The sequence below is a fragment of the Psammomys obesus genome, unplaced genomic scaffold, assembly GCF_907164565.1.
Source record: "Psammomys obesus unplaced genomic scaffold, mPsaObe1.curated_primary_1811, whole genome shotgun sequence".
NCBI classification, from domain to species: domain Eukaryota; kingdom Metazoa; phylum Chordata; class Mammalia; order Rodentia; family Muridae; genus Psammomys; species Psammomys obesus.
The window spans coordinates 3,978,264-3,990,986 of NW_026587216.1; the positions used below are offsets into that span (position 1 = coordinate 3,978,264).

Here is a 12,723-nt window from a genome sequence, read left to right on the forward strand (position 1 = left end):
ACACACACACACACACACTTGACAGTTTCAAATGTTCCCCATCATTCTATTTTAGGTTTTTTGTTTTAACAGTCTTATGACAATGTCATGATCAAGGGTAATTTCTGCAGTTAATATTGGTATGTGAGCATATTTCTACCAGATATTAATTTTAGCGGAAAGTTTAAGATCTGATTTTTATAAAAAAAACAAAAATCAGTAGAAGTCTAGGCAAGAAACAAAATGGCTGCAAACATTTTTCAAATTTTAGAATACAAAACTTCAAGTTTATAAATCCTTAGCAGATAGTTGGTTAAATTTTTAGCTCATGAGTAGATAATAGTAAGTACCATCTAGATTAAGATATGGACGTTTCTGGTATCCCTAAAGGATCTCTTGTGCCTACGGTCAGTGAACAGCTTCTTCTATATTCGGACTTCTATCATGATGGACTTGTTTATACTTATGCCTACTGCCTTCAGATAGGTGGAATTGTGTGATAAAGATGCATGCAACAAAAACTCAGTGTTAACTGAGACCGAAGGGCTTTTCATTCCTATATTTTACCCTATAAATATAAACTTGTTTATTTTATTTGAAATGGATAGTTATTTGCAGTTTTGAGTTTATTTTTTATTGTTTTTTTAAATTATTTTTATTTTTTGTTAATTACAGTTTATTCATTTTGCATCCTTCCTGTACCTTCCTCCTTCTTCTCCTCCCAATCCCACCTTCCTTCTTCCCCACTGGTGTCCCTCTCCCAGTCCACTGAAAAGGGAGGTCCTCCTCCCCTTCCCTCTGACCCTAGTCTATCAGGTTTCATCCTCTGAAAGGCTGTACCTTGCAGGGTATCGAGGCAGATGTTGAGGCAGTTTTGGGTTTAAATGCTTAATCTGGTAGGTACATTACTGAACATATCTTTGGTGGACAAAATAGTCATTTCAGTTTGGTGTATCCTCTAGATATACTATAAAGTGTAAACAGGTTGATCTTTAATAGACACTAGGACACTAGTAATTTTTCCAAGAAGAAAGGCAAAATTTTTAACTAGCAATGCACTTCATTGTGTATTTCAGGGAGTCTGATCCTTGGGTCCTCCCAATCTTATTGGGGTGTTAATATAAGAAATCCCGTGTTCTGGGTTCCACCAACATTAAATAACTGAGAATCTCTAGAGATGGGTCCTGAGCTGTGCTTCATCTTCATCTTAGTCTGAAGGCCACAAGACAATGCGTGTCTTCCTAAGGAAGCCACCCTTGAGTCATTTCTAATTTTCGTCCTCCCCGTTCCTGCATATGAATGTAAATGGCAGTGTGGAGGTTAACAGAGGCAGTGGGCCAGGCTCCTTTGCAGGCCTGTACTCTAGAGCAGTTCAGAACACCCGAGCCCTTCACTATACAGAGACAAATCTGCTGCGAGCAGGGTGCGTTATCCAGGGAGAAATTCCCCTGTCTGAGGACTCTGGTGGTCCCGGTTTTCTAATCTCCCTCCTGCACTATGCAAGATGTCGCCTTCTGACTCTCGGTTCTGCTGATGGAGGTCTGCCCAAGGACGTTACAGGAGAGACGCGTGTGCAGTCATTCAAGCCGATTTTATTTGTGGTTAGACGCAGAAGGGACACAGCTAGAATGAAATCCACATATTTAAACTGTGCGCTTCATCGTCTTCTTTATCCATCTGAGATATTTGCTTGAGAGGAAAGTATAGACACCAGGCGCTTGGGGATCGCCACACCTCCCCGGGCGGCCAAAAGCTGTGATGCCTCGGAAACTGCCCTCACATATCAGAGGGCTTCCAGAATCTCCCTGGGGAAGGAAGGGGGGGGGGAGAGGAGGTGGGATCAGCATGGACCGTGACGTTCTGTCACAATATGAACAACAGCCTAGATGTCACTGAAAATTACTACGCAAAACATCAAGATGGTTAGCAAGAGTTCAAATTTATAGCTCAGTGAAAACTGAGATGAAAGTTGTATTAACGTATTTTATCCACTGTTTCTGAGACTGATTGCCTTTTTCCAGAAACTCATCCTTTTTGGTCACTTTTTCAGCATACTTAAGAACTCAAGGAGTGAAACGGGCACTTTTCACTTAGGTAAAGAGCAACTCCATGTTTCCTGGTTCCTCTGGTATATATTCATTTTCCCCGAAGGGAAGAGAAGCCCTCCTTTCAGGGAATAGTTGGCTTTCTATCTGTATGATGATGAATTGCTTTTGTACAAAGTAATATAATATATATCATGTATCATAATGTATCTGTATGAAGTAATATAAGAATTATGTGGCCACTGTGGTCATCCCTGCTGAGATACATTTCCTCTCTGTTATAGTGTCTGCATCGCACAGAATCAGCCCTGTAGGCTGGGTTCAGCAGCAGCCAGTCCAGGGCACTGAAAGAACAGGGACGCACTCCTGAGCTTCAGTGGTACAGGGGCTGGTGGGGTGGGGGCTCCCTGGGATGCTGCTGTGGCCTCTGAATGCTGTATGTGGGTCCTAACGAGGGAATATCAGGTTCCTGGGTGCCTTAAGGATGTGAAGGGATGAATAGGGAAGGGTAAAGTAAAGAGAGAATGGATGCTGAAGGATTCTTCTTGGCATTCGGCTAACCTTGAAGGCAAGGCACAGTTCCTCTGCCTCCTCTGACCACTGCCTGATGACAAGCACATTGCCCTCAGCTCAGGGGAGACTCTGCGGAGTCTTGGGGGAAAGGTGAGAACTGACAAGCTAGAACTGAAGTCTTAAAATTGTGCACAGTATTCTTTTTAATTCTTGTCTTTCATCAGGCCCTGTCCCTTCCTGTTTTGGGGGACCCTGGAAGGGAGGCTTATACATTCTCTGGTGAGGGTCATGCCTGAAATTGTTCACTCAGCTCAGTGCTAGGAAACTATGGCGTCTGGTCTCAGCTCCCTGGCCAGGGTTAGGAATGTCTTTATCAAAGGCAGTTAAGCCTTTTGGGGTTGTGGTGAAATGGGAAAGACTGAAGGCTCTCCAGGAACTTCTTAGAATCTTATGTATCTTGTTTCTATCTATGGTAAAATGAAAAATGAGAAACACCCCACCATTTCTTCTAAGTGTTTTGTTTTTAAATATATATAAAACAAAGTCAATGTACGAGGTTGCCAGTGGTCTTAGCAGTGGATTCTTATAGTTAGTGGTTTTTTTTTTTTTGAAGCTGAGTGTGTTATTTTATTTGGCTAGATCTTACCAAATTTCAAAAAGCACAGGAGAAGGCTGGGTGTGGTGGTACAGGCAGGTCTTGGGAGGCAGGGGCAGGTGATCTATGTGAGTTCCAGGCTAGCCTTATCTACTTACCTAGTTCCAGTACAGCCAAAGCTATATAGTGAGACTCCCTGCCATAACCAACCAACCAATCAGCCAACCAACCGACACAAGCGCGACAGGAACCCACAGAAGCCAATGCTCTGACAAGACCAAGCGTGCTCTCACACCATGAACACCCACGTGCCTTGCTCCAATAGATAACACACTCTACCCCATTTCACTTACATTGCATGAGTCCTTCCCACCCCTGGGGGCTCCTGCACAAATCATATTTAGTCCAATCACAGGGTTAGAATTATAGTGTTTTTCGTCATTGCAGGTCTTCCGGTCTATGACAGTGATGTTGACTTCTCTCAGAACAGGAGAGGCAGGTGAGTTATTCTGATAGCTCCCCCACCCTGCTACTTGGCATTTGGTTCTTGGCTTCACATCATCCCCCTGTCTAGGTAGGTCAAGGATACCCACATTCCTGTTAATTCTTGCTTTTTTGTTTAGCTGTGAAAAAGAGAAACATAAACAGTTAAGAGTAGGAGGTTAATATTAATGTTTCAACTTCCTACCCAGTCTGCTGGGGCCTTCTTATTTGTACCAGGTGGGGGACTAGAGGCATGGCCTCGTGGAAGCGGTGAGACTTTAGGAGGTTTGTGACCCAAACAGACAGGCAAAACTACATACCTGTAGAAGTTGCAGATCACCCTCATGTGTTTGTTGGTCAAAGCATGGATAGGGAAACACTTTCTTAACAGATAATATCTGCTTTTCTGGCTCATCCTTGTCTTTGGAATGAGCCCCAAGAATGACCTGAGAACTCTTCCCCCTGTAATAGGTGCAACACTAGTTACTAGTTTAATCAAGAACTGGGCAAAATATATGTTGAACGGTTTCATTATGCCATTGGTATACATGCAGCTTTTGCAGAAATTTTGTAGCTTAGAAGAATATGCTTGCCTTAAAGGGTAAGGTGTTTAGGACTCAACTGTTATCATTACTGTCATGGAGTCGTGTAGCTTCAACAAAATACCAGGGGCTGGGTGTGTTATAAAGAATAGAGGTTGCCTTTGGCTCACAGCTTTGGAGTTCAAGAGCTCAGTGTGAGCACCTGCTTGACTTCTGATGAAGACTTGTGCTATGTCAGCTCATGGAGGTGGGAAGGGTGGGGATGTGTGAAGAGAATCAGCTGACTGACAGAGGAAGCAAGAGAATGACCAGAAACTGAGCAAGCTACCCTCATGGTAACTGGCTGATTCTGAAGTCTACATTCACCGCTCTGAAGCCCCCATCATCTATCTCTTAAAGGTTCCACTGCCTCTCAGTATTGTTACTTTAGGGACCAAACTTCCAGCAAAAGGACTTTTGGGGAGGACGAGTGACATTAGAGCCATTACACTTGTCTTGTTGCCAACAGCTTATCTATGACATGATAACTGAGGTTTATAAAAAAGCAATTGAGAGAAGCTTCACTTCGAAGATGCAAACCTTGGGGCGTGTTTCTATCCTTTCCTCTCACTGATTAGCTGTGGTGGAGAATTAGACTGCAAATCCCTGCAAAGCCAAGCTCCCAGGAGGAGATTCATAGGCAGGAACCACAGGCAGCCAGGAGCTGTAAAGCAGTCTCTCGAAGATCTTTTTGTAAGAGAACAAACCCAGATGGGAAATCTTCCGGAAACCGACAGCTTAGCACAGGACCCTATGTGCATGCCATGCAGGGTGCAAGTATTTCCTGTTGGGTTCATGCTTATGGCTCCTGTCATTCACAACCCATTACACACCAAACCAAGCACTATTCACACTGCCTTTTCTCCACGATGCCATCTGAGACTGGTTTCAAGCAAGACATCATAACTGTGCTCTCCAGAGCATGCTTTGATAATAATAGGCTTTATAAATTGTGGCCCAATAGCCACAAGCCACAGGTGGCTGCTTCAGACTTTGGCGCATGGCCAAAGAAGTGACTTTGCAATTTTAGTTAGCTTCAATTAGATTGAACTTATGTTGCCCGTGTAGTACTGTGGCAGGATCATAGGCACTGGGGAAAGTGCCATCAAGATAACAGATGAAAGGAAGCCCTCCTCCACATGGGATTCACACAACACATGGAATGTGCCCAAGAGAAGTGGGAGAGGTGGGGTCTATGGAATGACCTCTCCAGACAGGAGTCTGGCAGTCAGGAGTCTGGCAGCTCCTGCCACTTAAGCCTTATCCCAGCTCGCTGACCTATTAATTCTTGGGAGTGATACCCTCCTTATAAAATAGAGTGATTTTATTTCTCTGTAATAAACCCATTTATTAGCTAGCTTTTATTGTTTTAAAAAAATCTTTGATACAATCTATTTTGATCATATTCGCTCCTATTCCTCCTCTATTTCTTCCCAGATCTGCCTCTACCTCCCTACGGCCCCCAAGCCTGTGATCCCTGTTTTTTCTCCCCTATTTGGAACCTTTGTATAGAGTTTGCAGACACTGTATCCTCACAAACTTGTCACCTCGAGACAAATCTGGGCTTCACTTCCTTTCAGATCAACGCAAGTTGTCAAAGACTTTCCTTACACATGAAGAAATAAGTGACTTTTCCTTGTGTTAGTGAGATGTCTTTTTAAATTATTTCTTCTCATTAGACAATTTATACACATTTTTTTTAATCTCAAGAACTTACAGGGTACAATGGGCAGCTGTCAATACCCAGTCGTTTGCAATCAAAGCGCCAGCACAGATGTTATTTGAACTAAGTTTAAGTAGGACCATGTAAGGTCTTGAATGAGGAACCACTGGGTCTCCTCCAATGATTCTCACACAGCCACCTGTTCAACAGAAAAAGGCAAGCCAGGTCAGTGCCTACTCCAAACACCTCTTCAAGGACCATGCATGGAGAAGACCTAAAACCCCTGCTCAGATGCAGCCCAGAGACTCAGTCTCTAAGTGGGTGCCCTAGTAAAGGAAACAGGGACTGCCTCTACATGAACTCAGTGGCCTGCTCTATGATCACCTCCCCATGGGGGTGTGTGTGTGTGGAGCCTTACCAGGTCACAGAAGTGGACAATGCAGCCAGTCCTGATGAGACCTGATAGGCTAGGGTCAGATGGAAGGGGAGGAGGTGGACTAGTCCTATCAGTGGACTAGGGAAAGGTCAGAGGGGGAGAAGAGGGAGGGAGGTATTGGGAGGAGATGAGGGAGGGGCCGCAGCGGGGATACAAAGTGAATACTTTGTAATAAAAATAAAAAAGAAAGCCACATGTCTTTTGAATTTGGAGGGAATTTGGTATCACTTTATGTTTACCTCCTACATAGAACTTCTGATGTCTCACCCTAAGTCTTGGCCCTTTTGGGCTCCCGAGAAGGCCTTTGTGTCACATCCAGAGAAACCTGCCACTGGTGTCCCAGGAAGCACTCAGCTTGAGATCTGTCACACCTGTGCCTTCAGAGCTCAGGCTTGGCTAAGCTGCGCAGTAGTCGGCACCAGCCCCAGCGGCTGGTGTGACAAACCCTAACTGTCCCTACTCCCTTCTGGACGAGTGTTGACTGCAGAAGCAGGGCAGGAGTGGGTTTTTAGAAGCCTGCTGCTTTTTCCCTTTCACTCCGAGGCCTTGCAGAAAACATAGTGTATAGGTAGATGTTAGCACCTTTTAGCCATGCCCCTCTGTGAAGACTGGCTACCACGAGGTTTCAGGTATTAAGAGCACCGAGCTCATTCACAAGTTGAGAGAATAACACTGGCCGAACCTAAGGCTCTCCTTCAATACTCAGACCAAACATGGCTTAGTTTAAACCCTTTCTGAACGAACTATAAGGAATGGAGAGAAAAGGAGCAGAGGCGCTGTAAGTAATAATCCACCTTAATAAAACTGGCATGGCTGGACCAGGATGATAGATCCGCTATTAGAGAACAGAGAGACATAAAGGCATAAGGCAAGCATGCGTGACAGGTAGGGATCAACACTTCTTATTCCACAAATAAGTTAAACTACTCAAGTGTCAGGGGTAGACCTGGAGCATCTCATCAGGTTGAGGAGGGTGAGAGGCAGAGAAAGAGAAGACAGGCTCCGGTTTCCGTACAGGAGCCGGGAAGGCAGCATCTTCAGCTTTAGAAATAGAATGGTAAAGAATCAAAAGAATTTTGGCCGTATCCCAAGATTTCCTGGGATGACTCTTACAGAGCTAGACCAAAAAGGATTGCCTGTGGTCATCAGGAATGATGAATTCAAGAACACTCTCTTTTGTAAGATCTCTGTCTCTGAGCACACACACCAGCCTGAGCAGGAGGGCCAGGTTGCCACTAACTAGTCTTAAAGCTTCTGAAAACTGGCAACTATTCATCTCATTTAGAATTAGATTTAGTAGAAGTTCTGAGGCAGGAGCTATGATGTTCAGACTTCGTTTTAAAACAGTCTTCTAGGTTATTCTAACAAGAACATGCAGTACTGCTTTCTTAATTCCTCCCTTTTTGGGTCTATACGGCTCCTTCTGAACACAGAAAACAAAGTACAATAAAAAAGTTGTTTTTACTGTTTACTTTGAGGAAAATATAGAGTTGGCCTAACCCCACCCCCCAAAAAAAACCCCAAAATTCAATGATAAAGAAATAAAGAGGAAAGAAAATTCGCTGTAATCTCATGGGTTGAGAGGATATGACATGTCTTGAGTACGTGGGTGCTGTGCCATGCACTTTTAGTCCCAAACATCATTTGTTTGTTTTGTTTTTTTCGAGACAGAGTTTCTCTGTGTAGTCCTAGGTGTCCTGGACTAGATTTGTAGACCAGGCTGGCCTCGAACTCACAGCGACCCACCTGCCTCTGCCTCCCTGAGTGCTGGGATTAAAGGTGTGTGCCACCCCACCGGGTGGTCCCAAACATCTTTGAAATTTTTGGAAAGAAATCACAAATATTTCTTTTTCTTCTAAAAGAAATATAATTTAGAAGTGAATGCTGAATGCTCCCAGGCTTTGTATACTCTATCAGTTATACATAAGGCACCACTGTTAAAGCAAGGCAAAAATCCGCTCCATTATGGTTATGATGGAAATGACGAATCTGTCTTACCTTCAGAGATTAGCAGCAGGAGAAAGACAGTGGCAAGAGCAGACACCCGGGGAACACCAAAGTTCTTCATCATGGCTCTCCCCACATCAGTCACCAGGAGACTCTGTTTTTGTTTCTTTCCACTCATATATGAGGGTATGAAGGATGTGGTTTCAGTTTTTCTTTCAAATTTCCAGGTGTAGAGCTGGAAAATGAAACTAACAGAGGGCAGTGGGCGTGTACCCTCATCATGGTGGGTGTGCTGACCCTGTTAGTGCTGGGGGAGGGGAGGCTCCTATCCCCCTACTGCTAGCTGAGGGGAAGAGAACCTTTTGCCACCAGAAAACACCAATATTATCTCATTAACACCAATATTATCTCCCGTATCCATTAGCAGAAGCTCTCCAAAATCTCAAAAATCAGAGTTTTGGGTGCTAGGGAGGTGGACCAGTTGGTCAAGTGCTGGAGGACCCAAGTATGGATCCCCAGAACCTGTATAACAATTTGGGTGCAATTTAGCATGCCTGCAATCCCAGAACTACAAAGCAGAGATAGGAGGATCTAGCTGCGTTGGCAAGCTCCAGGTTTAGGGAGAGAGCCTGTCTCGAAAAATAGTGGGAAGTGCTTGAAGGAGATGCCCAGTGTCAAGCTCTGGTCTCACACGTGCGTACGTGCACGCGCGCGCGCGCGCGCGCGCGCGCACACACACACACACACACACACACACACTCTCTCTCTCTCTCTCTCTCTCTCTCTCTCTCTCTCTCGCTCGCCATCTTTCTTTCTTTCGTCCTAAATTGGTTACCAGGCACATTGTTTTTGGCTATTTTCTTGGGTTATAAGAATTGATAAGATAAATACAAGTTGGAGATCCAGAAGACTTACGGACAGAAGTTCCTGCTTCATTTTTGAAGGAAAGTAAAAATTAGGTTAATTTGTCCCAACATTGGGGAAAGCTGCTTTCTCTTTTTCTTCTTTTGGTTTATTCAAGACAGGGTTTTTCTGTGTGGCCTTGGTTGTCCTGGACTTTGTAAATCAAATCAGGCTGGCCTCAAACTCTCTGATCCTCCTGTCTCTGCCTCTCTGAGTGCTGGGATTAAAGGTGTGCGCCACCATATTGGCTGAAAGTTGCTCTCTTAGAACAGAGAAAGCACAGGGCCAGTCTCTGGAGGACAGCACCGGCTTGGTTTCTAGCAAGTCCTGAGCTCTCTGTGTGAGCAGAGGAAGTGGTCTCTTGTGAACACCGCTGTATGTTCCAAGTGGATGCCTGGCGTTAGACCACACAGCCCCACAGTTAACACCTGTGGCTTCAGACCTGGTGAGCACTTCTTTAGAAATCACGTGACCTTACAAGATCTCACTAGAGCACCAGAGTCTCATCATTTTCAGTAACATCAGTGAGGTACCAGGCTTCTGGTTTTGGCGAATGATTTTCCTGTCAGATCTCATTTATTTGTTTGTTTGTTTGTTTTTACAAGGTCAAACTTACAGCAAGTGAAAAAGCAAGGTCAAACTTACAGCAAAACTTGTTAGTTTTGTTTATAAATAACTGGTCCTGGTTTCTCCATTTATTCTGACTTTTAGTTACTTGGTAAGTTGTAATTCATGTTCGGTAATGCCACTCATGTAAAGCATGCTTCCAGAGTCCCATAGTCACCACTGTAAGCTGATGTCAGACATTCTGAGTTTCCCCAAGAACCTTTTATCAATTAGCTATTGCCCTCATCAGGGCCCCTATAATCTACTTTCTGTCTTCACAAATTTGCCTGTTCTGGACATTTTAGATAAGTGCTATTATTTAATATAAAGGAGTTTTTTCACGTAGCATAATTCTTTTGAGAGTTTATATTGTAATGCCTGTCAACATTTTATTTCTTTTTATTGCCCAAAACATTTCACTGCATTTTATTTATTATTAGTTTTGGATATGTGGTCTGTTTCTACTCTTGAGCTACTGTGAACATTTATGTATAATTTTCAAACATGAACTTCTGTTTTCATCGTTTTGGGGCTGTAGCTGCTGGTACAGTTACTGAGTAATTGGGTAATTGCTCAGTGACTGTGTGCTTAGCATTTTTAGGAACTTTTAAACTATTTTGTGAAGTAGATGTACCACCTACTTTCCCCACTAGTCCCCAGTGGCTCTAATTTATCTGGATGATCGCCAATATTGTCATCATTTTGATAATTACTTTTCTTGTGGGTGTGAAATAGCATTTCACTGTGGTTTTGATTTGCATTTTTTCAATGATTAGTGATGTTGAACTTTTCATGTGTCATTCATATGCTTTGTTGAAACCTGTATTTAATCTTCTGCCAATTTTAAGTTTATTTTCTTTTTATTATTGAAGGATAAGTATTCTTTAAATATTCCAAATACAACTCCCTCGGACATGTATGATTTGCAAATATTTTCTCCATATCTGTGACTGTCTCTTTTTTGATGTTGTACTTTGAAGCATGAAGTTTGTTTGTTTGTTTGTTTTTACAAGGTCAAACTTACAGCAAGTGAAAAAGCAAGGTCAAACTTACAGCAAAACTTGTTAGTTTTGTTTATAAATAACTGGTCCTGGTTTCTCCATTTATTCTGACTTTTAGTTACTTGGTAAGTTGTAATTCATGTTCGGTAATGCCACTCATGTAAAGCATGCTTCCAGAGTCAGCCTTGTCAGCCTCCTTGGTCACTCATACCTTGGACGTCTTATTTAGAAAGTCACCCACTAACTCGAGACTGTAGAGATTTTCACCTACATTTTTCTCAAGTGTTGTCTTCTGATTTGTTCATATATTTAGGCCTATTTTTGAGTTATTTTTTGTTATATTTTGAGTTGTTTTATAAACATTTATTTTATTTTTGAATTGTGTATGTCTGGGTGTCCAAGAGGACATTGAATCTTCTGGAACTGGAGGTGGTAGTGAGATGCTGAGCACTGAACTCAGGTCTCCTGCAAGAGCGCTGTGTGCTGCTGTGTGTGTCACCTCTCCAGCACACAGTTTCAGTGACATTTTGTGTGTGGTTGAGGTCTGTGTCTACTTGCATATTTTGTATGTGCCTATTCAGTTACCCCAGCATTATTTGTTCAAGTGACTATTTTCCCCCGAAAGAGTTGTTTTAACTTCTTGCTGAATATCATTTGACTATATCAGGGTTTATCTGAGGCCTCAGTTCTACAAGACTTATATACAGGCTTGTGCTTATGCTAGTCCCACTTGTCCTGATTACTACAGCTTTATAAAAAGTTGTGACACTGAAGAGTGTTGTCTATGTCCATATCACCCTGAGCACATTGATCTCATCCATAACTGAAAAATGTGAGTCCATCAACTTTGTTCCAATAGCCTTCTCAAAACTTACGTGTGCGGCAGCTTCTTTTCATTCTTACGAACACTCAAATGCATATTCTACTGTGAGTGAGCCTTACAGCAGTGCAACGTCAAGAAAGGCCACGACAATATAACAAACCAGAAGACCTCAAGCTGTGATTTGTGAACTTGTAAGACATCCTGAGATCCTTTCAGGGGTCTGTGAGGTCAAACTATTTTCTTGTGTGTGTGCGTGTGTGTGTGTGTGTGTGTGTGTGTGTGTGTGTGTGTAAGTGAGGACACTACCTGCCCGGCCTGTTTTGGGGAGCATTAAGGCTGGACGATATTCTTGGTCACATTCCCACTCTTCCATTGCTCCACAGTGTGACTCTGCACATGTGGTAGCCGGTAGCCATATCGTGAATAAAAGCAGATGAGATGGTGGGGGAAGAGAGAGGAAGACATGTTCACTGACAGAGAGATCCACAGTCCTTCCCAAGAGTTTCTGAAATGTATTTTTCACTTTAATTTGATGAATGCACTTCTGTTTCTTCTGTCTGTGCACCCTGGATGAATCCACGTCTTCATGGAGACATGAGCTAAGGAAAGTCCTTGAGCTGGTGGGAATGAAGGCTCTTTTACTCTGCACTTACACGTCTCAGTTTCCCTGAGGGAACATGGTTGGGACTGTAGGGGAAATTGTGCCCTTTTGTGTCTGGTTTTCCCTACTCCACTGCCAGTTTGCTCCCATTACCCTGGGCCACCTTTTTACTAAATCAAGACTTTTTCCGCAAGGGCCTGAATCTGGAGCCCCAAATCTGAAACAATGTCAGGCTGAAAGCCCCCGATCCTGTCAGACACTGCAGGACAGGCACACGGCATAGTCACAGTGTGGAGGAATCTCACAAATGTAATGTTCCACGACAGAACTGATTCACACAGTAGCTTGCACTGCAGGAGTGACTACATAAAGGCAATCATCACCTAATGCTTAGGCAAATCTCTACCGTGATGTTAGAAGTTGGTGTCAGAGTTATTTTCTGGGTAAAGATGTTCAGATGTTCAGAGTTTCTGGTAGCTAGTCCTTTGCTAAGGTGATAGCTTCATTACATCCACTTATTGAACATCTAGATACTGAAAAATGCACC

At 43.3% G+C, this 12,723-nt stretch overlaps 1 protein-coding gene across 1 annotated transcript; it reads right to left on the reverse strand.

The window, feature by feature from the left end:
* Positions 1-1,554: 1,554 nt before the first annotated feature.
* Gzma (granzyme A) lies at positions 1,555-8,370 on the reverse strand. Its single transcript, XM_055603552.1, has 5 exons — positions 8,294-8,370; positions 5,914-6,058; positions 3,936-4,077; positions 3,486-3,755; positions 1,555-1,784 (listed from the first exon to the last, which is right to left on the reverse strand). Exons 1-5 carry the CDS (start codon positions 8,364-8,366, stop codon positions 1,623-1,625), a joined length of 792 nt encoding a protein of 263 aa, XP_055459527.1. The 5' UTR covers positions 8,367-8,370; the 3' UTR covers positions 1,555-1,622.
* Between the last annotated feature and the right edge of the window lie 4,353 nt (positions 8,371-12,723).

What these genes read in the sequence shown, in the direction of transcription:
- Gzma (XM_055603552.1), bottom strand. Translation starts at nt 8,366, where the DNA reads ATGATGAAGAACTTTGGTGTTCCCCGGGTGTCTGCTCTTGCCACTGTC. An exon ending in CCTGCTGCTAATCTCTGAAG is followed by an intron (nt 6,059 to 8,293) that starts GTAAGACAGATT and finishes TCTGTTGAACAG; the next exon opens with GTGGCTGTGTGAGAATCATT. An exon ending in GTGATCTGCAACTTCTACAG is followed by an intron (nt 3,756 to 3,935) that starts GTATGTAGTTTT and finishes TCTTTTTCACAG; the next exon opens with CTAAACAAAAAAGCAAGAAT.